At 41.2% G+C, this 24,739-nt stretch overlaps 4 protein-coding genes across 7 annotated transcripts; 3 read left to right on the forward strand and 1 right to left on the reverse strand.

Moving 5' to 3' along the window:
* Positions 1-924: 924 nt before the first annotated feature.
* On the reverse strand, positions 925-19,341 carry LOC135486639 (E3 ubiquitin-protein ligase HECTD3-like). Of its 2 annotated transcripts, none has more exons than XM_064769591.1 (18): positions 18,958-19,341; positions 18,276-18,469; positions 17,631-17,859; positions 17,117-17,226; positions 16,692-16,805; positions 16,371-16,459; positions 15,150-15,315; positions 14,813-14,894; positions 14,370-14,446; positions 13,615-13,773; positions 12,845-13,013; positions 9,056-9,178; positions 8,746-8,835; positions 8,187-8,393; positions 3,769-3,898; positions 3,363-3,519; positions 2,892-2,960; positions 925-2,471 (listed from the first exon to the last, which is right to left on the reverse strand). In XM_064769591.1, exons 1-18 carry the CDS (start codon positions 19,339-19,341, stop codon positions 2,384-2,386), a joined length of 2,637 nt encoding a protein of 878 aa, XP_064625661.1. In that variant the 3' UTR covers positions 925-2,383. The 2 variants fall into 2 exon arrangements, with proteins under 2 accessions (XP_064625661.1, XP_064625660.1); XM_064769590.1 differs by having other exon boundaries at positions 16,362-16,459.
* Positions 4,766-8,056, forward strand: LOC135486641 (beta-1,3-galactosyltransferase 5-like). Of its 2 annotated transcripts, XM_064769593.1 has the most exons (3): positions 4,766-4,925; positions 5,608-5,685; positions 5,978-8,056. In XM_064769593.1, exons 2-3 carry the CDS (start codon positions 5,631-5,633, stop codon positions 7,192-7,194), a joined length of 1,272 nt encoding a protein of 423 aa, XP_064625663.1. In that variant the 5' UTR covers positions 4,766-4,925; positions 5,608-5,630; the 3' UTR covers positions 7,195-8,056. The 2 variants fall into 2 exon arrangements, with proteins under 2 accessions (XP_064625663.1, XP_064625665.1); XM_064769595.1 differs by lacking the exon at positions 4,766-4,925 and having other exon boundaries at positions 5,589-5,685.
* LOC135486640 (uncharacterized) lies at positions 9,985-12,851 on the forward strand. The gene is made up of 2 exons (XM_064769592.1): positions 9,985-10,088; positions 10,402-12,851. Exon 2 carries the CDS (start codon positions 10,430-10,432, stop codon positions 12,512-12,514), a length of 2,085 nt encoding a protein of 694 aa, XP_064625662.1. The 5' UTR covers positions 9,985-10,088; positions 10,402-10,429; the 3' UTR covers positions 12,515-12,851.
* A 444-nt stretch (positions 19,342-19,785) lies between the features above and the next one.
* Positions 19,786-24,411, forward strand: LOC135486155 (eukaryotic translation initiation factor 2 subunit 1-like). 2 transcript variants are annotated; one of them, XM_064768720.1, is made up of 8 exons: positions 19,786-19,943; positions 20,247-20,494; positions 21,178-21,257; positions 21,899-22,047; positions 22,265-22,371; positions 22,736-22,833; positions 23,096-23,239; positions 23,556-24,411. In XM_064768720.1, the coding sequence occupies exons 2-8, from the start codon at positions 20,257-20,259 to the stop codon at positions 23,754-23,756; spliced, it is 1,017 nt and encodes a 338-aa protein (XP_064624790.1). In that variant the 5' UTR covers positions 19,786-19,943; positions 20,247-20,256; the 3' UTR covers positions 23,757-24,411. The 2 variants fall into 2 exon arrangements, with proteins under 2 accessions (XP_064624790.1, XP_064624791.1); XM_064768721.1 differs by having other exon boundaries at positions 19,809-19,849.
* Positions 24,412-24,739: the final 328 nt, after the last annotated feature.

A 24,739-nucleotide genomic window follows, 5' to 3' on the forward strand; every position in this document is an offset into this window, starting at 1 on the left:
TATCACTGTGCTGAGAGGACAGAGGTACAGCCAGCAGGACATAATCGGGCTGGTTCTGGCTGTCTCATCTCGATCACAGTGCTGATAGGACAGAGGTGCAGCCAGCAGGACATAATCGGGCTGGTTCTGGCTGTCTCATCTCTATCACTGTGCTGAGAGGACGGAGGGGCAGGCAGTGAGACATAATCGGGCTGGTTGTGGCTGTCTCATCTCTATCACAGTGCTGATAGGACAGAGGTGCAGCCAGCTTTACAGCCCAGTGGATTACATCAAAGACAGTGATGCAACTGTTAATGTCTTTGAAGATGACGTAACTGTCACCAATAGATCACTCTGAAGACATACATAATCACAAGCATAATGGTTGCAAACTATTTACTTTAACAACCCAATAGACTACACTGAAGACAATGTCACAATTTTCAATGATGTGGAAGCTGAGGCAAGTGCCACCAAGTTATTACTCTCTGAAGACATCATGAAAACCATGATAGCCGCTGACAGGCTACTTTCACAACCCAATTGATTAGTCACAACCGACAATGCCAAGGGAGCTGAAGCAAGTACTACCAGCAGATCGCCCTGAAGACATTATCACAGCCATGGAGGACAGGCTACTTTCACAACCCAATTGATTAGTCACAACCGGCAATGCCAAGGGAGCCGAAGCAAGTGCTACCAACAGATTGCCCTGAAGACATTATCACAGCCATGGAGGAGAGGCTACTTTCACAACACAATTGATCACATAGAAGACAGTTGCACAAATGTGCAGGCCAAGGGAAGGTACCAAGTCATCACACTTATGACTGTCACAACCCTTTAGATGATGTATGTCATGGGAAAGCCTGCATCCCCAATGACTAGTACTTTTACTTAGAGGCAGTGTACAAATGTATACGCAATTTTTAGTAAAAGCTTTTTTATTCATATTGTACCCAAGAACCTTTATAGATACAGTGATTGTTTGCATAACAGACATTGTGACAATTGCACAGGTTCAAGACAGGCTACTGCTACAATTCCATTTACTTTGATAGCTTCACAACCATACAGTCCACAGGAAGGCTTCTTTCTAAGTGTAACATTTCAACTGATCACGAATAAGGTAGAGTCACAACCACTAATAGGAATGCAACTGTCACAACCAAACTGAATGGACAGAAGACAGACATTGGTCACAACCATCCACGATACGGGAACCATCTCGAGTTCTCTCATCTCAGCAACAGCAAAGTGTGCTGTTTACACAACAGGTAAAAACATTAGACGTACAATAATATCAACAATTTAACAGCCTTTATTCGAAAATCTGGTAGCGTGTTTTATGGTTTGCATATAAATTATTAAGCAAAAAGTCCGAAGTATATACAAAGAAAATTTCCTTGAAATAATTTACAGACTTCAGTCCTCGTTCAGAGGTAAATAAAAATGATTTCTTGGTACTGGGGATATGAATACAGACTAGCAAATGCTTTTACTGAAAGATTGGAATACATTTACACAAGACCTTTCTGTACAAAACTGGAGTAAATGTATAATACTAGTTTTTATCCATATCACCCAATATCTCAAGGCAACAAATTACAGTTATGATAGCTCTGTTCAGGATTCCCAGTGCATTGTCCCATCTATTGCATAGCAATAAAATACTATGCATAAATCAAACAGCGTTTCATAAATCAAACAGCGTTTCATAAATCAAACAGCGTTTCATAAATCAAACAGCGTTTCATTTATGCCAACACACCCCTGCAAATAAATTAAATACTTTTGCTACAGGTATACTTGAAAGTTGTATGACAACTTCTCAAAGCCAAGCACCGGTACACGATGCACACCACCCAGTATACTTTTTTTTCATAAGGGTCATTTTGTCTCCATTGTTAACATGAAATTGTATCCCTGTCCACTCTTGTGTAGTGCCTTGAAATTGTCTCGCCAGACATAGGCGAGTTTCAAAATGTGAATTCTGTCCCCCACTACAATGAAAAGCAATGAAAAATAGGTTCAACTGAAAACTTTAATAATTGGTGGAGGGTACTGCAGCATTCTACATTAGAATCAACAAGCCTATAGCCCCTGAGAACAGAAAAGAGTTTTTCTGTCAGACAGAACGATAGATTTTGCTTACAACTTACAGGCTTTTAATCATAGTTCTTGATACAACTTACTACAGGATTGGTTGTGGGGTCAAAAATTACAAATCTACAATGCAGTCCCAATTGGTGGGAAATAAGTGAGCAATTATGAAGAATCACAGGCAACCACAATTTAGGATGCCCTATCAATTTCTTCAAAGTTGAGATGGCCATCGATGAAATGTTCAGGAAATCTATCCTCGAGCACCTCTTCTTGCAATTCTCGATCCACCCTGAATGTCCTACCATTCGTCCAAATGGCTCATGTCAGCATCGATTGCAATACAATTGTAGACAGCATAGCGAAGTTTTTCTTCAGCTGCTTTGGCACTGTAAAGAAAGAGCAGAAATGTGAAAGTAATCATGCACAAATGACTGAAACAAAATCATCCACAGAGGATATTATCTTGCATTTCCTCCATTCCAGGGCCTGGTCGTTTCAAACAGGTTCAAGTCCTAAACTTGAATTTAACTTTATTTTAGTTTCTCAGTTAGGGCCTAAAGGAAGACTACATGCAGAAGCCAGGTGGGACAGAGTAAGTTGCACAGAGTCACCAACAGAGGTCTCCCCTTTCTCAGAGTGCATCCAACTGAACATGCTTGTGTGAGGAATACATTTATCGCTGAATCAAACACGATCCAGTTCCTTAACTCTGCCTATTGGTCACCAGAATACAACCAGTCCCCCTAGATCCTGCCTGCAGTCCCCCTTTAAGTCCAGTGGACTGATTCTCTTAGACATCAACTTACCTTGAATAATTTGGAAGGAAGAGGGTGTTCGAACATGTGGATGACTCGGGTAAGGAATCAATGGACTCGCTGAAAATAATCCGATAAAGCTTTTGAAATTGAATGTAAAGATGAAGAGTTGATGCACAGGATAAAACAATGGGATAATAATAACACATTCTTTTTTCCATTTCTAAGCATTTGGAACTACACAAGTTGCTGGCCAGCCATAGCCTGTCGGCGTTTCCGGACCTGGCAGAGAAAGAGTTAAGGGAGAAAAGAAGCTTGAGATTTTAGTCAGGTTAATAATTTCTTAATTGAAACTTATTCCAAGAAGAAATGTCCTGAAATTTAGCATTAAGACCTATTCACTTGAGTATTCTCCTGGAGAGAAACCCGTCAATCATTGCACTCCCAGCTTATCAGTTTTAGTTCTCAATCCATGATCCTTTCTCAAAATAATATCACCCCAAAAAGTAATGAAAAACTTACCTATCAGCCACAGGACACATGTAAAGCGAGGCTGGGAGTCTCCGTCGCCCAGTTACAAATCGCAGGAAGCGACTGCGGTCCTCATTGCAGAAATTGCCCATTGCGGACCAGAGGTATTTCACCCTTGTATCGGTTGACTCAAGATCCTCATAGTGGGCTGAAACATACAATAACAAATGCTCAAAGATTTATTATAACGTTGTTTTTATCCTTTGACGATCATAAGTGGTATCAAATGAGTATATCAAGTTCTAGCCAAAATGGTGGTGCAAATGGGTAACCATTAAACTGCGAAGTTTAGTTGTGCTCATCTGCCATGAACAGAGGAGGGACTGACACCAGTGATCACCGAGTCCAAGGGAGCACCCAATGGCCCAACGATCACAAAATCTTTGAAATGACTCACTTGATCTCATCAAGGCTTCAACAGTGATGTCAGAATCACCACAAACTCGTTTCTCCAGCTCCTGCCAGGTCAGTAGTTGTAAGACTGCTTCAGGGACCACCTCTAACAGGCCTTGCCGCATTGCCTTTGTCTGAAAGTAGATCATTATCCAATCAGTTACATAGGCACAGTAGTTAAGAATTATAAGCTGAGCTTGTCACCTATATGGTTGTGGATAAGGTTCAAGGGCTGACAATAGGCACCACCATATTATCCTAAAGCAATTAGATCACTTTGAAAATGAAAGGTACGCCAATTTCAAGGGTGGGAGTCAATTCTTTGTTTTCTGGAGAACAACCTCCCAGGTTTGAAATGGGCATTCTTACTTTTGAAGAAGTTCTAATTGCTTCAGGATTTCAAGTTCTAGCAAAAATGTGACCCACCACGACAAAATGAGTCGCATGTCGCACAGAAGATGAGCCTAAAATGACACCAGGACATAATAGAAGAAATTGATATGCCCCGATTTTACAAAAGGCAGACAATGGTGAAATGAACAACCAGTCTGTCTCAACCTGTCAAGCTCAGAGCGACATGCGACCTGTTTTGTCATGGCCGGTCACAAATGTCAGTACCTGTGGTCAGCATTTATCTGATCCTGCATTGGATAAATTCCTTGAATGGGGGAAATAGCAACTCTCTCTGACAGTGAAGTTTTCTTTCAGGGTCTCTGCCTCTGGTTTCCTCTGACACATGACCCTGAGTTCTGAACACAAAATTTTTTACATGAAATAAGGACAATTCATTGCTTCTGCCAACTGAGATTTAACTCAATACAAACTGTGAGATCAATCAAGGTATTAGACAGTTACAACACCAAGTGGTGATTCCCAGTTAATCTTTTTGTGACATACTGTACACCACACAGGCAGATTAGCACAATGGCGCCACGCTCAGTTAACATAGGGAACAATAATCAATTGAGTCACGAATCACATTGTTACATTTGTATCAAGCCATGAGCACAAAGAACTGTGGCGGGACCTGTGCATAATGCCACTCTGTGCATGGAACGACTATTCAATGGCAATGTGTTAATGCAGTAGATTATGCTCTCAGACACACACTCAAATTATTTTGAGAGGACAGCGGAGCTCCCCCAAATGATTTTGACAGTGGTAAGGTCTATTGACATACACTTACGTAGATAAGAGTACAATGTGTACATACACATGTTCCAGTAAAAAAATATTCTTCATGATATGCAGCAGGGTAGTTCATTTCGATCAAAGTCATATAACAGCCCTGCTGAGGGGAGGGGGACTGGGGGATTAAGTTCGAAATCTTCATTAAAAGTGGTAGCCAAATAGCACATGCTATCTCAGAGACAGCCTGGGGGATAATTCGTCCTAGTGAATATTACCAGCCCCACGTGATCTTCTACAAGCTGACAGGTACAAACCTATCAATCTATAAATGTAAACATCATTGTAGATAACGTGAATATAGATATCTGCCACTATCACAACTAGGGGATGATATAATAGATAATACCCACTGCTAATCATTTTGAGCGTCCTTTTGAGGCATGCATTATAGATTTTCTTTTAAATAACTTAGGAATTTCAAATGCATGTTTTGTTGCGCAAACTAGTGATTTTAGTCAAGCTGCAAGGAGCCTTGCTAAAATAACAAGTGAATGCTATTCAACCAATGGACAGCCGCATTCACACTACATACAATCTTTGTCATGATTCCGTTGCAGGTTGCAGCAACAAAAATCACTCATTTCCGCAGCGCTTTAGCTTTAATGATAGAAACATTGTAATTCAATGGGTCATGTTCTTCCTGTTTTCTCAGAGAGCACAATCCACATTGCGACAATGAAAATCTGCCATGATGCCGGCCTGCTTGTCACTGCAATGATCTGCTGGATAGGTAAGCATGAGACTCTTTCAAAGATCACCCGGGGGGGGGGGGGGGTACCAGGAAAGTGTTTGAAACTGTCACTAGCAGATTAAAAGAGCTTAAGGATAAAGAGAGACCTGAGGCGACAGACTTCAGGCTTCCTCCTTGAGCTAATTGTACATTACTTGAGCTCAAGTTGTGAGAGACAAAATGGTGACCTAACCAAGGTTTGAAATCACAACACTTTGAGAGTATTTTACATCTATTTTTAAACTCAGTATCTCAGTCACCTCACACTGATTTCCTTTAATTGCAATTTCAGGTCAACCAGTCTTAAGCGACTTGCTGGAGATTGCTCAGTACAGAATGAGAAATGCAAAAGGAAGACTGATAAGGCCGCCACCCATCCCACCAAAGCCAAGAGATCGGGAAAAATCTGCTATACCGGAGTCGTTCTTCACAGCGCCACTGAACAGCAATCCCCATAATTACACATTCTTAATCAACGAACCGAAACTCTGCTTGAACCAACCCGACATTTATCTCTTGATTTTGATACGCACAATATACTCGCAAGCGGATCGCCGACAGGCTATACGGCAGACCTGGGCTAATCAGAGAAACTTCCCAAACCATCAGGTGATTTTGGTGTTTCTGTTCGGTGTGACGGAAGACAAGAAAGACCAGCGTGGGATTGAGGATGAGAGTCGCCGATACGGTGACGTTGTTCAGGAGGACTTCAAAGACACGTACGGGAACCTTACGTTAAAGGACGTCATGGCATTTAAATGGGCGTGGTTATACTGCCCGCACGCCAAATTTGTATTAGTGGGAAGCGACGAGGTTGTCATCGATGTGTTCAAATTAGTGCCATTTTTGGAATATTCCATGCTTAGGACAAACAAGAGAGAAATAAACAATAGATTTGTACTGTGCCACCTGTATCCCTGCTGCACTAAAGTACATCATGAGCATCCAAAGTATGGTGTCAGTGTTAAAAAATATAGCGGCAACGCATGGCCAAATTACTGCTCAGGAACTACTTACATAGTCCCATCAGATGTGATCAGGAAACTGTATGCAATGTCATGGGATACGCCAAGCTTCATGCCAGACGATGCATGGATCGGTGTCCTGGCGGAAAAGTTGGGCCTAACATTCCACGATTCCTTTAAAACGTTTGCCGGGATACGCAACAACCCGACCGTCATGAAATATTTCACGGCTGACAATTACTTCAATAGCGAGGTCATGATCGGTGTGCTCGACTATGATTTTCCCGGCCAAGAATCTGTGATGATGAAACGCGTGTGGCAGCTTATCCTCGACCATCACAAGGGGAAGAAAGTGGCGGAGAGTTTTTGGATGGAACGAGATCGCCGAAGCTACAGGGCGGAACCAAATGAAGACGAGCATGAGACACCTTTTAGTTCTGGTTTCCTGCTAAATATCTCTGTAGTTTCTGTACTGGTTTTTATAATGTGTTATTGGCTCAAGAAGAAACGGAATAGGCTTCTGTGTCGGAGATGCATGAAGTAAAAATATTTCACCACAGGCATAGCCAGGGGGGTTTGGGGTACCACACGCAGTTGAAAAGGAAAGTCCCTTTAGGCAAGCATAATACAGTGTTCATATTTTTACACGTAACTTTTGTTACATGCAGAGCAAACAAGTCATTTCCAAAGGTGGGGGCTACATATGATTCATGATGTCACTTCTCAAACTCTTGACATGTCACGACATGTTTTCAAGTCTAAAGTCAACTACTGAATGCTGATGACAAGTGACAACTGAACAGTGACAAGTAACAACCTGAATCAAATGACATGTAAGTTAACCTGGCCTAAGATGTCATAACTGTGACCCGCTCTACCAAAACTAGGCGCTTGTCGCATCTGAACTTGCCAGGTTGATACGGACTTGTTGTTCATTTCCCTATTGTAGACCTTTTGTGAAATGTGACCAAATCAGTTTGTAATAGATTTCACAAAAGGTCTACAATAGGGAAATGAACAACAAGTCCGTATCAACCTGTCAAGTTCAGATGCGACAAGCGCCTAGTTTTGGTAGAGCGAGTCACAACTTACCAAATATATGCATTGTATTTTTGGAAAAGGACCCTTCCCCAGCTTCACCTATGTTCACTCAATGAGATTATATGACACACTTTGTCTAGGCATGAACCATAGCTGCAGTTCCCGAACTAAAGTCTGCTACTAGAGGTTCAAAAATTGATTGTACTGCTCATATTTGAAAGGTTTTCAACGAATTTTATTAAACCTACCTCAAATGAATCTCTACATCGTGTCCTGCCATTTTAATCCATTCAAACTTTCACTTTGACCATGAGCGCTCCCACCGTTTCTGAGATACTCTCTCGTTTCTGAAATCGCATCCTAGGTAGGGCTGTGCCCCTCCCACTTTCCCAAATTTTGGGATCCACCACTGCATCGATGGCACTATGATAGAACCCCAGTGATATGTAGAAGTGCCCAAAACCACAAAACCTAGAAGAAGAAAATCTTTCCTACCTGCTCATTTGATTCGTTCATCCTGGCGTCCTGCACCAGTCTGATGTACTCCAGGCGATCGTCAAACGTCACCTTCACATTTGCACCATTCTCTTTGAGGGGGATCGTCACACCATCACTACGCACGATGGACCAGGTGAGGTCGTCCGCGAGGTGGGCGTCAAACGTGTCCTTGTCCATCGACTCCATCGTGTCAATTAACTTGACCTTGAAAGAAAAGAACCCCTATTTCATGATGGTAATTTTCAAAAGTACAGTAGAACCTCTCTATTAAGGACACCCTTGGGACTGACAAGTGCTGTCCTTTAATAGAGAGGTGTCCTTATTACAGAAGTCAATTTGAATGGAAACCAATTTGGAACCAAAACTAGTGTCCTTGATATAGAGGTGTCCGCTAAGGGGGGTTCAACTGTGCAAAAATGTACAATACAAGAGGTGATTGGCACCAACTTCAAGTACTAATCTCAATTTGATACATCATTTACGTATGAAGTGATGGCCCAGTTGAGTACTGCCTCTAATAAACTACTGCTACTACTCCATCCCTACACTAGCTTACCTCAGCAGCATCAACACAGGAGAAATCTCGCGACCAGGTGACCGTCTCTCCCGACATTTGCTTCCAAGTGAACGAAGACAAGGATATCACCTGGAAACGAACGAAACAAGAACATGACATCAGAAGACACAATTTAGACAAGACACATGTCATAGAAATCTACTTGCTGATTGTGACTACACCAAGGGGGAACTCTCAATTACATGTGTAGAGCATCCCTGTACCCAGACTTTTTGATTGGACCCCACCAATGGGTACCGTAGAACAATCTCAAATCTTCGTCTCCTTTGGACACTATACAAGGACCTACCAAACTTTCTTTCCCTCTGAAGCAAGCACCCATTAGCTGGCCAATCCATCGGTACTTCACAAAGTCATTGCAGGCTGGGTTTGGCACATACACATCACGGTTCACATTGGAGTCCTCGTGGGACTGAAATATAAAATGAAATACTGAAATACAACAACACTGATGCTGGGCATAGGATGCTATTGCCAACGACGCTCTGTTTGGGTGCATTGCGTTATGCACCTTACTTCAGCCAATGAGCGGAAATGTCTCGGGGGTTCATGTGCAGGTCCGGCAAAGCCAACATCAACCTCTGATTTTCTCAGAACGGATGTGTCTCTTGGGGGACTTTTGAAGACTATGCCACTGACAACCACGGTTGATATGGAATTAGTTCACAGAGATTTATCTACAAAAACATTTTTTTTAAATCCATACCTGCCAAACAAAAGCGTAATACCATTAAGCCTCGCATGGTGGCGCTGAGGCGGCCACTGCTGGGGGCCTAATTTTAAACGATTTTATTTTTGTAATCCTTTACCAGAATTTGGTAATGGGAGGATCTTCGGTTAGGAATAAGTTATAGTGTTTTAACGACGCCAAAAAATTGCTAGCACTAACAGTTGGTTTTTTATATGAGTTGTCTGTTTCAGTCATAAATTACACAAATTCGATTGTTAGTGTGGACTAGCAGATTTAATTCAATAAAATATTCCATGTCTGAAAATTGACAACCAACCTCTGTAATATACGCTGTCCCTACATATAAGCTCTCGCTAGGTGGCCATTGTGTAACCACTATTGGCCAGTTACGGGCCACTCTCTGTAATGTAATCAAGAGTCTAACCAAAGAATGCCATCACAATGCATGGCTGTCAAAATTAGGTTGTGTCCTATATCTGGTTAAAATGAGGGTGTTCTACTTTTTGATACTGACAATCAGTGTATCCATAACACGATTCAATGAATCCATACACACCTGGAAATGCAAGGCACTTGCATACATGTATTGTATGATAAACTGAACAGTCGGAATACAAAGTGAAACTAAAAGGTAGGTTGATAGACTTATGGATGCTTAATGCTACTGATGCTTGGGCTGCTGTAGTGTAATGTGTCATGTTTTGTTGGTATGTAGCTATTAATGCCAACTGTGTGTATACCAAATCGTCATTAGAACTGGAAGTATCACAAAAAATCTCACCCTTGGGACTGACAAGTGCTGTCCTTAATAGAGAGGTGTCTAGAGGTCACATTGAATGGAAACAACCAATTTGGGACCAAACCTAGTGTCCTTAATTGAGTGGTTGTCCTTAATAGAGAGGTGTCCGCTAAGGCAGGTTCCACTGTACATGTATTTATTTCAGACTGGCAGCAGTTGTTTGGGAAACGGAGATGGCAAGTAAACATAGAGATACTCCAGCCTGCGCAATATGTTTAGAGGCACAGACGGTCGTCAAAGTTGTTCCTACATGTAAGCACGTCTTCTGCAGGAAATGTCTGTCCAAACACTTGAGGAGCTTGGGCCTAATCAGTCAAAGATTTCCCTGCCCGACATGCCATGTTGAGAGTCTGCTACCTGACGATGGTGTCGATGGTTTTTTGGACTTCACTGAGGCAACTGATGTCGAGAATAAGCCAGTTTCTGAACCAGGCACAGGCACAGACACAGCCACGACAGATAGGAAGAAAACAATATGCAAAATGTGTCGCTTTACAAAGAAAATCGATATTGAAGCTGACCACTTATGTGAGGAGTGTCGAAACCTCCATCTATGCAAAGACTGCACGATTTTACACAAAAATAACAAGGCTACGGAGAATCACATTCTCACTCCGCTAAAGTTGATGAGTGAGAGAGGGGAAGTCGACTGCGTGATTCATGAACATTTGATTACAAGTTTCTGTTTTACTTGTTCAACTCCAGTGTGTCCAGTGTGTATCCAAATTGACCACGGCGATCATTCGCTTGAGAAAATTACGGCAGTGTTTCGTACTAAGATCAACGAAGTAAAGCGTAAAACTGAGGCAAAGAAGAAACGATCGAGAGATATCAAATTCTGTGAAAGAGAGCTGATAGAACTGACGTCATTGGCTCTTGGCAAGATGGACCAAGTAGTCTCTGCTGTCGAAGAGTACTCTAATAGATGTATTGAAAATATTATCAAACAAAAGACAGACATGAAGAAGGCAATTGTGGCAGACTTCGACATTATTCTGGACGTTATAGCATGCCTTGACAACATTCCTGATTTGACGAAAGAGATTGACGAGTCGGTTGTCAAGGCACAGAGAATACTGTCAGATGCAGAACCGTGTTCATCAGACTTGGTGAAACTGTATTCAGTAAGTAAAGAAATGGATGAGGCAGACAAGAAGGCAGAGCACATTAAGAGAGACCTTTACTTGCAGCCATACAACAATATTTGGCCAAATCTCCCACATTTTGTGCCAAGTTTACAAGAATACAACTTGGGAAAGTTGGTTCCTAAGAAGGCGAAGAGAGATGAAACATTAGAGCTAATCTTTGAAAAGAAACTTGAGGCTGACAACCCAACTATGTTCATACCCTGTGTCGCCAACCTTGGAAAGGGGTATTATGCTGTAGCATTGCCATCTAAAGGGGGAGCAGATAGCAACGCCATTGACATATACAAGTTTCCATGCAAACTTCTACAGACATTCAAAGAACTTGATAACCCTTTGCATGACATGGCATCCACCCCTGATGGAAACCTGGCAGTCCTGTCACAGGGAAGGGACAGGGATACATGCTCTGTGCAACTCTTTCATCCAGAGAATGGATTCATGAGAAGCATCGAGTCTACAAATGATGTTGTTTATCGTGAACTGCTTTCATTCGCTGTTAACCTGCAGCATGAATATGTCATTCTTAGCAAGGTTGGAGTAGTCCGAATGGTGACCGTCTTGAATGAAGACGGTTCAATAAAACTCTCCCACAAAATAACAGAAAGAATGTTCAACATCAGTAGTGATGCATCCAGAATCACATGCAGTGCCAGGCACATCTATGTCATGGCAAATTGGGGATTTGCTGCCTACGAAGTCAGAGAAAATCAAATGACTCTGATGATGACCCACCATTCAGACCTGCTAGGGGGTGTAAAAATGATCAAAGATATTTCAACAACGTATTTTGATCTACTTGCCATTTGTTACAACATAACAGATAAAAAAGCCTGCATAAAAACATTTGACATGGACTATGACCATAGCATATTGAATGTAAACGACCAGGAACATGGGGTTCTGCCACAGGGAGCAGACAGTGAGACAAGAATTTCTGAGAACAGCAACTTCATTGTGTCATCTCAGGGTTGTGCTTTTAGAGTCTATCAATTAACAGAAACGAAGCCTTCATGCCACAAAAATTGTAAGTCGGCCGGAGGTGGACGCAGACGCAGACGCAGACGCGGGAACAGAGACCAGAACACAATGCCCCCATTTCAACTTCGTTGAGCGGGGGGGGCATAATCTGTCAACTAAAGCCTTCCCTAGTTTTCAAAGCCCTCATTCGTAGGAAGCAATGGAACCTAGTGTAGTAAATACACATTGGAACCAAGGGCAACCAGAGCAGGAAAGTGTGCCAGTGGAATCACTGGATTAATGTTTTGCCGCTAAATGTATACATTTTCACCATTTTTTTTCTTCCTCAGGACCGATGGAGTTCTCAGTTTGAACTTTCTAGTGTGTTTTTAAACTGCCTTGTTGACTAAGTATACACTGGTATACAGTCAAGTACTCGATGTGTTACACACCGCCTTGTAGAATATGTAAATACTTTCTTACCTGATTTGGGGCTCGGACAAAGTAAGGTAAAGGAACAGGCACATCGCTGGCACTAGGGCAGAGTTCGTCTGCGAGATCAGACAGGCTGTCTCTGAAACCTCCACCCTGGTCTATGATTCCCTCAGCGAGGAACTTGCACTCCCACCACTGGTTGTATCGGCCAGACCACCTGAATAAAGAGAGGATGGCACTCATGATGGGAAAACACTACGCCTATTTCAATTTTTCTAAAAGCAGATCCAGACAATGACGCACAACCAAAGTTTAAGTTTGGTTGCTGACTTTTTTCTTTACTTCTGTTTTTTTGTATGCAAGTATCTTTGCTTGTCCCAGAAAAAAGCCATTGACTTGTTGCCCTGGGCCCATAATATGTTGCATTCAAAGTACAAATAATATATGATAAGTTTTATGAGAAATCTTTCCAACAGGTGGAGTGGAATGTGCTCTTGAATCATCACACTTAAATGATACAAGAGCCAGAGAGGGACTCTAGAACTGTAAAGGTTGCCAACCTGTAATCTAAACTAGAACTCTAGAACTGTAAAGGTTGCCAACCTGTAATCTGAACTAGAACTCTAGAACTGAAAAGGTTGCCAACCTGTAATCTAAACTAGAACTCTAGAACTGTAAAGGTTGCCAACCTGTAATCTAAACTAGAACTCTAGAACTGTAAAGGTTGCCAACCTGTAATCTAAACTAGACCTCTAGAACTGTAAAGGTTGCCAACCTGTAATCTAAACTAGAACTCTAGAACTGTAAAGGTTGCCAACCTGTAATCTAAAGCCTTCTCCTGATGGTTTTTTGGCTTCAGTCCCTCGTATATTTGCATGAAGACGGTGTTTTTACAAGTCGGGTCCTGTGATGGGTCTTCTTTATGTTCGGTTGCAGCCCGGCGGTCAATGAACAATTTTGGCATAGTGTTAGGTCTCCTGGAGAAAAAAGTGCAACAGTGATTGAGGAGTAATGCCAACCCCTTATACATGTGTATAATACGAGTTCCTGCTAATTAAACCACACGAAGTGCAGCGATTGTTTGGTTAAAGGGATACTACAGGCAGGAGCCAGGTATTAAATCACGATAAGATACATGAGGTTGCCAATTGGGACCTCTCTCTCATCTCACACTGAAAACATATTCACACTCATACAAAATTCATTGCTGGATCAAACATGACCTACCCCCCTAATTGTGCATATTATTCACCCAAAGCCCACCAATTTGATCTCATAGCTCCTGCCTATAGTCCCCCTTTAGCACTCCTCTTCCACTGCTGGCCGCCTGCTGTACAGAATGGAAACATGTTTCCATGACATCAGAGATCATGACTATGATAGTACATGTAGTAATATCATAGTACATGTAGTAATATCATAGACGAGCTGAAGCGACTTATCATAATAAATAGAAAATCATTCAATCAAAAATATTCTTTTTTTGATTTCTTTGAAAACGGTACTAGTTTCAAATACATGGCCGGTATGGGTTCGAAATCAAATTATATCCTTTTTGTCACGACATACTGACCCGCTTTCCGATTCCTTGAGGAGTGTATCTACAAGGCCTGAACGCTTCTTAGAAAGAGGTAGAAACTGGTGAACTGCCTGGAAGCAGAAAGTCATATGATGTTAATATGGAATACAGTAGTCCAACACACACTGCATTCGCTAAAGGGAGGATAGATTTTGTTATTTTTTCAATGAAAATTACTCCCAGAGACCAATGAAGGCAACTTTATAGGCCTCAAGGCATTGAGCAGAATACCTTATGTTTCGATGCCAATACCCAATTCAACTAGATGGAGAGGAAGTCAACTGCGAGATTTATTAACATTTCATTACAAGTCTCTGTTGTACATTTCCGCGAGTTTGCCATTTGGTTTTTGTACAGATGTAGATGAATTCAAAAGGGGATTGGCGTTATCAAAATAAAAATTTCTGTCATATTTGTAAACCAACTGATATACTTACATCGAGAGAAGCAAAAGATCCCAGAGAATAATCCCAGGCAGGTAGTAAATAAGGCAAAACACTGTCTAATATAGACACAAATCTGAAATGGATTACAGTAAAAGATCTACAAAGCACTCCTCACTGGCAATTAAAAGGCTAAAGCGAAAATTTTCTGAGCAGTTTCAATAGGTCCTGTCCTCACACTTTCACGAAACCAGTACAAAGGGAGACAGACAGCAAAAATGCTGGCCCGACACATACTTCTGAAAATAAACTTTCCGTCTATTTATTTTGCGGTTTGCAAAATAGACTGACGCATTAATCTATACACTCAACACTGGATAATTTGCCTTACCTCTGCAGCAGTATTGCTCTCCTATATAAAACCTCCCGTGTAAAACTCTCTAATACTGGGTAGCGGACCAATGTCTCTGCACTAAACAGGTCAATATTGAGGCCAGCGTCTCTCTCTTTGTTTGATTTGATCTTGAGGCCATGCACCCGCACGTCAATACCACCATCTAAGAATGAATGAGAAAGCAGTGTATAATACTATAAGATAAGGTGTACAATTATATCAAATCATAGGCCCGGTACAATTATACCCTCTACTTGTATGTGCATCATTGTGTACTTCAAGCTCTTTTCTACACCGAGGGACTATAATTGTATCAGGGCTATAACTGTACCTCTTTACCTTACAACAGAACATTAAAATCTGTTGCTCCCCTGCCTCTGCCTGAAGTCCTGGAGTCGGTAAAGGATCATCTCATGATACAAAGAAGCTGGAAAAGTCATAAATTGAGAGTTTGCGCATCATTTAACATTCCCACTACTTTGAGATTGCGTAACAGTTGTCTAGCGACAAACTTTGATTTAACCAGACTGACGAACATCTTCATGTTGATAGGCTACATGTACATGTATAAAGGATTTTTGAAATTCATGATTGGACCTATTAAGCATCAAGTGGAAATCATGAAGTCGCATTCAGAGTCGTAGTGCCCGCTTACAGCTTCAATCTTGTATGTTAAGATCTTTCGTAGATGAGATGCAGTGCCGCCATAATGGATTGCGAACACGCGACAATGGACGGTAAAGTGATGACGCTATAAACCTCATGGCAACTCCGCAGATGCGCACAATGCATTATGCTACATCATTTGGTAAACTGGTGAGCTAATGTAACATCCATGCCAAGTGTTTGCCATCCATTGTGGCAGAGTTGTCGTCCTTTGCATGTCACCTACAGTGAAAGTGCTTTTCAGATAGTTCTGGCCAAAGGTTTTTGGTTGAACTGTAAGAGTGTGATCACAAATAGTAATGTTACACAGCCCTGGGCAGCCAGCTTTGTTGACATCATGAAAGAGCTATACTACATTTCTACAGCATTGGTTAGGCCTGCCCAGAGGATAATCTAGTGTTGTGCAACACCACTATCTTTTGGTAAATGTGATCTGGTCACAATCCTGAGTTCAATACGGAACCTTTGGCCTGAACGATATGAAAAACACTTAAGCGATAATGAGTGAGTCTTGAACAAGAAGAAGTAAGAATGGAAATTCACCTTCCTCACCTTTGCACTCTTTGATTCGTATTTCTATATAGGGGTAGTGTTCTGTCATGTCTTGTAGTATACACATATCTTGGATTTGAGCAAATGATCTGCCGAGCAAAAAACAAAAACTTGAATAAGTGAACGACAATAAAAATAGACCAAATTTAAACTTAATAACCAAAGGTGGGGGCCTTAAACACTAAGTGAAATACAACAGCCAGTTGTTGACCAATATGTTTGGAACAACCAGGCATGTAGACTGCACTGCTCTGCTCAAGACAATAGTTTTTATGTAAATCTTTTGATTCATCATGCTGCGGAACTTTGCTGTTTACTCACGTATCTAGATAAGTGTCATTCAATTTCTTCATATCATCAATCTCGCCACCCATCACTATCACATGATACGGTAGGTAGTTCCCATCCTCCCCATCAAGGCACAGATACAGTTTTCTGAAGAAACAATTCGTCATTCATCAGGCCACCAAATGACTGTACTGCATCAGATCGAGACTTTCCTGAACGAAGAATTTGAATTCAACATTCCATTTTGACAAGCGCAATCTCTAGGCGATCTACAGACCCCACATGCCAACTCCCACTCCGGTACACAAGGTATGATGTCATCGAACTATATTGACGATAATGCCCCAACATTCGCAGAGGCCATTTGGCACCAACGTGAGCTCAAAGCCTAACAACAACAGCTCAGCTTTAAAAAAAACTTGGCATAGGTTTCTGAGCAATATGTTTAGGTGCCTTACTTGATTATAGTCCCTTTCCTCATCTTCAGCCTCAGCCAGTGTTGGCCTTGGCTGCCGTCACTCTCCCAGTACGTATCGGGATCCTCATCTGTTATATTCTCAGATTCTTCCTGAATAGATGACATCGAAATCAGAATGCTGGCAAAACAAACTTTTAGTACAATAGTCACACCAATACGAGTTCAAAATTCAATGTCCAAAACAATAATGTCACATTTGGACCCTCCAGCACCAGGATTTAACTTTATCACGTATGTCATGCACTTTTTGCATCATTTTGCAAATGTTCAATTGGAACAGACAACCAGACATCCTACAAAGGAACTGGCCCTTCTGGCAACCAAGCAGAAAACCTTTAAAAAAACAACCAGTGACTCTGTAAACCAAAAGAAAAAGTATCACCAGGAGTTGAAATTTACAATCATAAAATGTAGATTTTATCTGCCAGCTATGATCCTCAATGATATACAAAATAGAAAAACACAAGCAGTAGAGAGAAAGAACAACCACTCACACAAAATGAAGACACGTCGATGGACTCCACGTAATTTTTTATGCTGCCAAGATTATCATTCTCTGGCTCAGTGAGTTCCGAGAGGAAGCGGACTAGTTCAGTATCACAGTCAGTCGTCCAGTTCTGTGGAGGATCCTGGATTCTTTTCACAGCAGCGGGGTCTGGTTCGGCCAACTCATCTAAATGGTTTTTGTGTAAGCTGTATTGATATTCTATCACATCTTCATAACTGAAACAAACAAACAAAAAGAGTTTCAGCTATTAAGCTTTTATCTTCTCTCAATTTTTTCTTCCCAGATTATTTATTGCCCTGCCTTTTTCATGCACTGGAAGTCCATAGACAAATACATGTAATAGAATCACTCGATAACAGAGTAGCAAATTACAAACAGATAAAGTGGAACTGAATTAACTTCAGCAGAATTTCAAACATGGTCAGGATTCTTTCTACCCAAAGCTTAATGATAAGTTCCTTTTGAAAGACAATAAGACTGCAACATATTACCATTTCCACTTAAAACACAACATGACAAGAAAGAAAATGTCTCACTTTCAGAGGGGTACTTTTACTGGTTTGCAAGAAAAGAAGTCAGACAGAGAATTTCTACATGTATACAACAGCCACATTTTACAAATGGTACTAACTTCTCCAACTTTCTTGGTTGCTTATTGATGAAGGATAAGGAGTTTTTGCCTGTTTTTTCTTCCACTGGATCCTTCCTTGTGCTATTCACTGGCACCAAGGCGATGGGCTCCTCTCTCTTCTCAACATTATAGAGTAACACCCACGCATCTTGTTCGAAGCTCAGACTAGTTTCTTTATGACCAGAAACTTCATACTGAAAAGAACTTGTTATTTTACATTATTATCCCCAGCCTTAGCGGCAATAGCGCAACTTCAAACAATATCTTTAAGGGAGATAAGCAAGGCAGAGGTGGGCCCTATTATTTCAACTCTTAAGTGTGATCCTTGTGCATACTGAATCTCAGGACGCAACTTTTTGGCCTCCCATACCGGCAACTGGGTAAAATCTGAAAGATTTCCATGCCCGATTAGAAGAGCTAAAATCAGTTAAAATGATTTGTAAGAGTTTGTGCTAACCCCTGCTAAAAGCTGTAAAAAACAGACTAAGAGACTTTTGCATGTGGTTGTATTGGGATATAATTGAAGCTGGCCAGTGACACTAAAATACCGTTTTCATGAACAACAAATACTAGTTTGATACGCGCACACTAGAGGGCGTTAGCCCGACCTCCACTTTTTACTTTCAGGGAACATGGAGGGGGGGTCAATACTCATGTTGATGGCCGAGGAGTGTCACCTCACCTTAAACAATCTTATCCACCTCCCGGACGAGTTGCTGTACTCTTCTCCAGATGCCCACACTCTACACGACAGACTCTCTTTTGTTTTACAAACAGAGGAGTCGAAGATAATGAGTGGGGTACCACGTGTGCTGGGGATGGGAGTGGCACTTCCACTGCTTGTCAATATTTTGGGGGCAAGCAAATTCGAGGTTGAAGTTGAAGGGGACATGTACATTTGGAGCGTTGTATTCGCGGCCCCAACGAATTCCATTTGTTTAGGTACATAGCAAAGGGCCTCAGGAAGTGATTGGTTATGTTTGAAAGCTTTGATGCAATCGTTTAGACACCGAATTCTTGCTAAACGACGATGAGGAAGTCGAAGACTCCCTTCCTTGGCCGCCATCACGGAGATTGATTCGCAGAGTCGATATAACTTTTCTTGATTAATGATAAAAATACTGTTCTATGGTATGTGCTTCAGTAAAATGATTTTGGATACCATCTATATCGACAGCTTTGGTAGATCATACACAATTTTGAGAAAAAACTATTATTTGAAACTAAACTTAAAATGTAGTAATAACTTTTTGGTCAATTTGGTTTTTCTTCGTTGAATCACTCCTCATCACTCTTGTTTTATGAGCAATTTAATCTCTTAATGATCAGCTTCTAGTGGAAGAAATACTCCAGATATACATTTATCTCACATTTAGGTGATTAGTTAAGGTATTGGGATATAATTGAAACTGGCCAGTGACACTAAAATACCGTTTTCATGAACAACAAATACTAGTTTGATTCGCGCACACTAGAGGGCGTTAGCCCGACCTCCACTTTTTACTTTCAGGGAACATAGACCAATTTGCCAGTCGATGTGCATGTGCGTGTAGGGTGCGATATTGTGCCGAAAAGTCTCTGATTTCGTCATCTATTTCTGAATATTATTGCGTAGATATAACGCAGATAGCATATTTTAGTAAAGCTTGTGTAGATTACTTGGTAAAGGTGAGTAAATTGTCCGTAATTCCTGAATAATTCTGTACATATGCCGGGCAATTTTGCCGGCTGTGCTTGCTTGTGGGCTTTTTGCATGCATTGGTTTGCTATGCAGTTCACATGTACAACGTGTACACGAGATTCCATACATTCACATTGTATAGCTGTCAACTCCTGTGCTGTAATTACATGCAGAGCTCGAACTTCACATGCAGACTGGACATATATTGCCGATTGCACTTTTTTATAACCTGCTGCACGATATGAGTGATAGAATTTAAAAAATTCTCTACTTCTACTTGTACTTTGTAGGTTTCCCAAGATGCCATTGTCGTGTCGATATTACGAGCATAGGTACCCGGAGGCTGATGATGTGGTCATGGTCAATGTACGATCCATCGCTGAGATGGGTGCTTATGTTCACTTGCTTGAGTACAACAATATAGAAGGAATGATATTGCTCAGTGAACTGTCTCGCCGACGTATCCGGTCCATCAATAAGTTGATCCGAGTTGGACGAAATGAATGTGTAGTTGTCATCCGAGTCGACAAAGATAAAGGTAATTGGGAAACGAGTTTACAATTCCCGATGATGGCCCAAAAAAAGGTCATCAATTGACGGATGATAAGTGCCATTGTTCAATGGATTGATGGTAGAATGCAAAAATCCGGTTCATAAGAAAGCAGGAACGGACCGAAACGAACCAAAACGGGCCGGAACGGAGTTAAAATTTGCTGAAACGGAGCTTCTAGTGGTTTTAAATGGCATCTATAGGCAAGATAGGGCCCCTGAATTATAAATTATGTTCATATAATGAAGATCAGACTTCTTTTCCATCGTGATATTGATGATATTGCCTGATTTGGTCGAGGCCGATTCCAGTAGCAGACAGCGCTTATACTGCACAAGAACTGATGCTACGAACTGATGACGTCACTTCAGCTCTGTGTGAAAGTATATTTAGTCCTCATTAAATATTTAGGGGCTATCATGGAAAAGAAGTCTAATCTTCATTATATGAACATAATTTATAATTCAGGGGCCCTATCTTGCCTATAGATGCCATTTAAAACCACTAGAAGCTCCGTTTCGGCAAATTTTAACTCCGTTTCGGTCTGTTCCTGCTTTCTTACGCACCCCAAAAATCTGATATCAGCTCTAAAAAAGCTATGTAACCACATTGGATTTTAAAAGTGCAATAAAAGTCTTGTCCTTATTATCATTTTCCTTTTTCCTCTGCAGGTTATATTGATTTGTCCAAGCGGCGTGTCTCGGCTGAAGAAGTAAACAAATGTGGAGACAAGTACGCAAAAGCAAAGGCAGTACGTGTGATCTCTTTATAAATGTTATTCTAATCTAAGTACCCCAGTATTAAAAAGTTTGATGATGAACTTGTGATCTTTATGGACACATGTTAAAGGGAACTGAAACCGCCAAGCCAGTCCGTATGACCTCGTTTTCATTTCCCGCGTATCGGGTGATCAGAACGAGGCATGAATGAAACATGGCGGCTAGCTGTCAATCATTGAGTGACGTCACTACTATGGAATTTACTACGAAAACTCGTGAATGAAAGATCGCATGACTCACATGATTCTCAATAATAACAAATTGAACTGCGCATGCTCGGGCACTGGGGGGCGGAGCTACAAATCTGAACTCGAATAGGAAGTTGGAAGTTTGACTTTCTCGGGCGGTGAAAGTCGAAAAGTTGAATAAATCGCTCGGCGGTTCCAGTTCCCTTTAAGGGATTAGACTGAGAGTCTGATATCCGATGCCAGTTCACAACTAATTTAATTAATCACTAATTTATATGTGTTAAAAAGTTATAGGCCTACTTGTCTTATGGATTTCTACTTTTCTTCCCTTTGTGCCCTACGGTAATTTCATTCACCTGTGGTGTAATTTTCTCTCTATGCCGTTACTCAATTGATACGCTTATCCCATCTTTGTGTTATTTCAGGTGAACAGCATCCTTCGACATGTCGCAGAGCTCCTAAATTACACTTCTAATGAACAATTAGAAAGCCTTTACAAGAAGACTGCGTGGCATTTCGATAAAAAACTCAACAAACCTGGGGCATGTCACGATATATTCAAACACGCTGTTGGGTAAGCCTGGTGTTTGGATTGCTTCTCGTTATTTTGCTGAGCCGTCAGATCTTTTGGAATCAGATCAGCAGAGCTAGAAATAAAGACATCTGGAGACACCTATTTTAAGGCTAGCTTGAAAAAATATGTCCAATGAGAATCTACTAATCTTTCTTACTCGTAAACATACCGATATTTTGTTTGTCTTGTTTAAATTGATGTATTTCTTACTTTTTAGCAATCCTGAGCTTCTCGATGAATGTGATATTGATGAAGAAACGAAGAGTGTTCTTCTTGACAACATCAAAAGGAGGCTGACACCGCAATCAGTAAAAGTGAGAGCAGGTGAGCAGTCATGGACACGTTTGTCATAGTTTGTTTGGGCTCTGACCCCGCATGGTTTCACCTTGAGCAAAGGGTCACCATAGTTATGGTAATGTCCAAAGTAAACAATCATTATCTTGGGATAGGCCTTCTGACATTTTCTGTGTGTGCACAATTGTTTTATTTGGGCTCTGGGTCATCTTTCACAAACCTGCCTATTTAAGTCCTGTCCTCTTGTATGATTGAACTTTGATAGTTTATGAAGTGACTTTGTAGTTATAGTAATAAGCTATTTGACCTCGGTTGTATTATTCTAAAACATACATTATTTTCAGTCTCTGAATGATTGAATAATTACTGATAACTTGCATCCTTTTCCTTTTAGATATCGAGGTAGCGTGTTACGGGTATGAAGGTATAGATGCAGTGAAGGCTGCCCTCTGGAAAGGCCTCACATTAACTAGTGAGGAAATGCCTATTAAGGTAATTTTATCTTACTGGGTTAGGAAGGATCATTGCAGAAATGAGCTACGAAAGTTCTTGAATATGGTCTCAAGATTGAGGATACATTGAAAGAACATTTTGTGGAGCCTCATCGAAGTATTACTGTGAGAACATATTTTGGTTGGTGTTGAAGACAATTCAATAGCCGTCCTGTAGTGTTTAAAGTTTGTTGATTATAGTGTTACCCAAATGAAAGGGCCAGTCAGACTTGACTTTGACAGTAGTTATATTTTTCTTCCAGATTTGTCTCATAGCGCCACCTTTGTACGTTGTGACAACACAAACGATAGAACGAGAGGAAGGTATCGAGAAGTTGACTAATGCTCTCGCTCTCATAAAGGAGAGTATCGAGGAGAGCACAGGAGTGTTCAATGTCAAAATGTCTGTGAGTATACAAAGTTATGTGGTTACGATGGCTAGTGAATCATCTAAAGTTATACGTAGTCACTCTAATATGGTGCTGAGCTGGAAACAGCAGATCTTCACATTTCTGCCTAGAGTAGAAGCAGACGGACTAGATGAACCTAAAGAGTCTCTGTCCAATCACATTGTGGGTTGACAGGAGGCTTCCTGGAGAAAGTGGTCTTCACTTTTCAACCAGATCCCAGTTGATAATGGGCAATTCATTTCAAGTTATTGTTTGTATCATTATAAATGATAGGTTGGCGAGCAGTTGTTGTCATACTCTGTTCCACTTTCAGCCTAAAGCTGTTACTGACACTGAGGAAGCAGAACTACAGAAACAAATGGACCAATTGGAGGAAGCGAATCGGGAAATCTCTGGGGACGAGGATTCGGAGGAGGGTGAGGATGAGGGCATGGGTGCGGCAGTCAATGATGACGAGGATGAGGATGGGGAAAAGAAGGGCGACGAGGAGGAAGAGGGGGAGGAGGAAAAGTAGGTGGGCGACAACTGTCATTAAAAGCGCCGTTCAAGGTCGCTAAAGCAGCACCTAGCGAGGTCGCAAGAAAGACATTACATATAAGAGTAATAAAGAAAACATTGAAATAATCATCATGGGTTTGGCTTTAGATTTATATCTAATGAAATATTGTGTTAAGAGGAATGTATTCGGCCCAAACAGACTACACATGATGATTTTATTATCATGTTTTTCAACTTTTGTATGGACTGACATTGCTTTGTCTCTTTTCTTGTAGTGAGGCTGGGGGTGTCCATGTGTTAAATTTGAGCAGCATGCGTAGTCTGTTTGGGCGAAATAGATGCTATGTTGTATATCCTATGCTTGTGTTCTTCTTCAAGAGTCACAAATTTGAATGGTTAGAAAAAAATTCTGTTTTTGAGGACTTGCCTGATCATTGATACTTGTACCATAAACTGCTGTGGTATTGAACATGAACATTTTCAGACCTGTCAGATAAGTTTAAAATGTGCTATTTAATTTCAACAAGTCCTCTTATTTTGGATATCGGTGATTTTGGGAACGGTACTTGCCCTCGGTCTCTTCAGGGGATGAATACAATGGGAGATATTTATGTCCGTTTTTTACTCACGATGTGTATGGGTATTTGTTGAATAAACAGTTCAACACCATATATCAACTTGTTTTCGTTTACACTACTTTCATTTCAACTTGCCTGGTTGTGAGTTGGATCGGAGATCCACAGAAGTTGCCCAACAAGCTTTTATATACCAGTGAGGGATTTGGGCTGAGGCACACACCCTCAGTTTTCAGCAGAGGGCAACGATATTCCAGGTGCATCTCCCAAAGAAGCCAAGTATTACTTATTGGAGCCCTCGGGTGCCTGGAAAAAACCCTGCCCCCCCCCCCCCCCCCCTCTATGGTTGGGAGCTTTTCCAAATTTCTGGCTTCACCACTGTATACTTGATCGGCTGTTCCAAAGCCTCTTCAAAGATCTTTGC

This window comes from Lineus longissimus, chromosome 4 (genome assembly GCF_910592395.1).
Source record: "Lineus longissimus chromosome 4, tnLinLong1.2, whole genome shotgun sequence".
NCBI lineage: Eukaryota > Metazoa > Nemertea > Pilidiophora > Heteronemertea > Lineidae > Lineus > Lineus longissimus.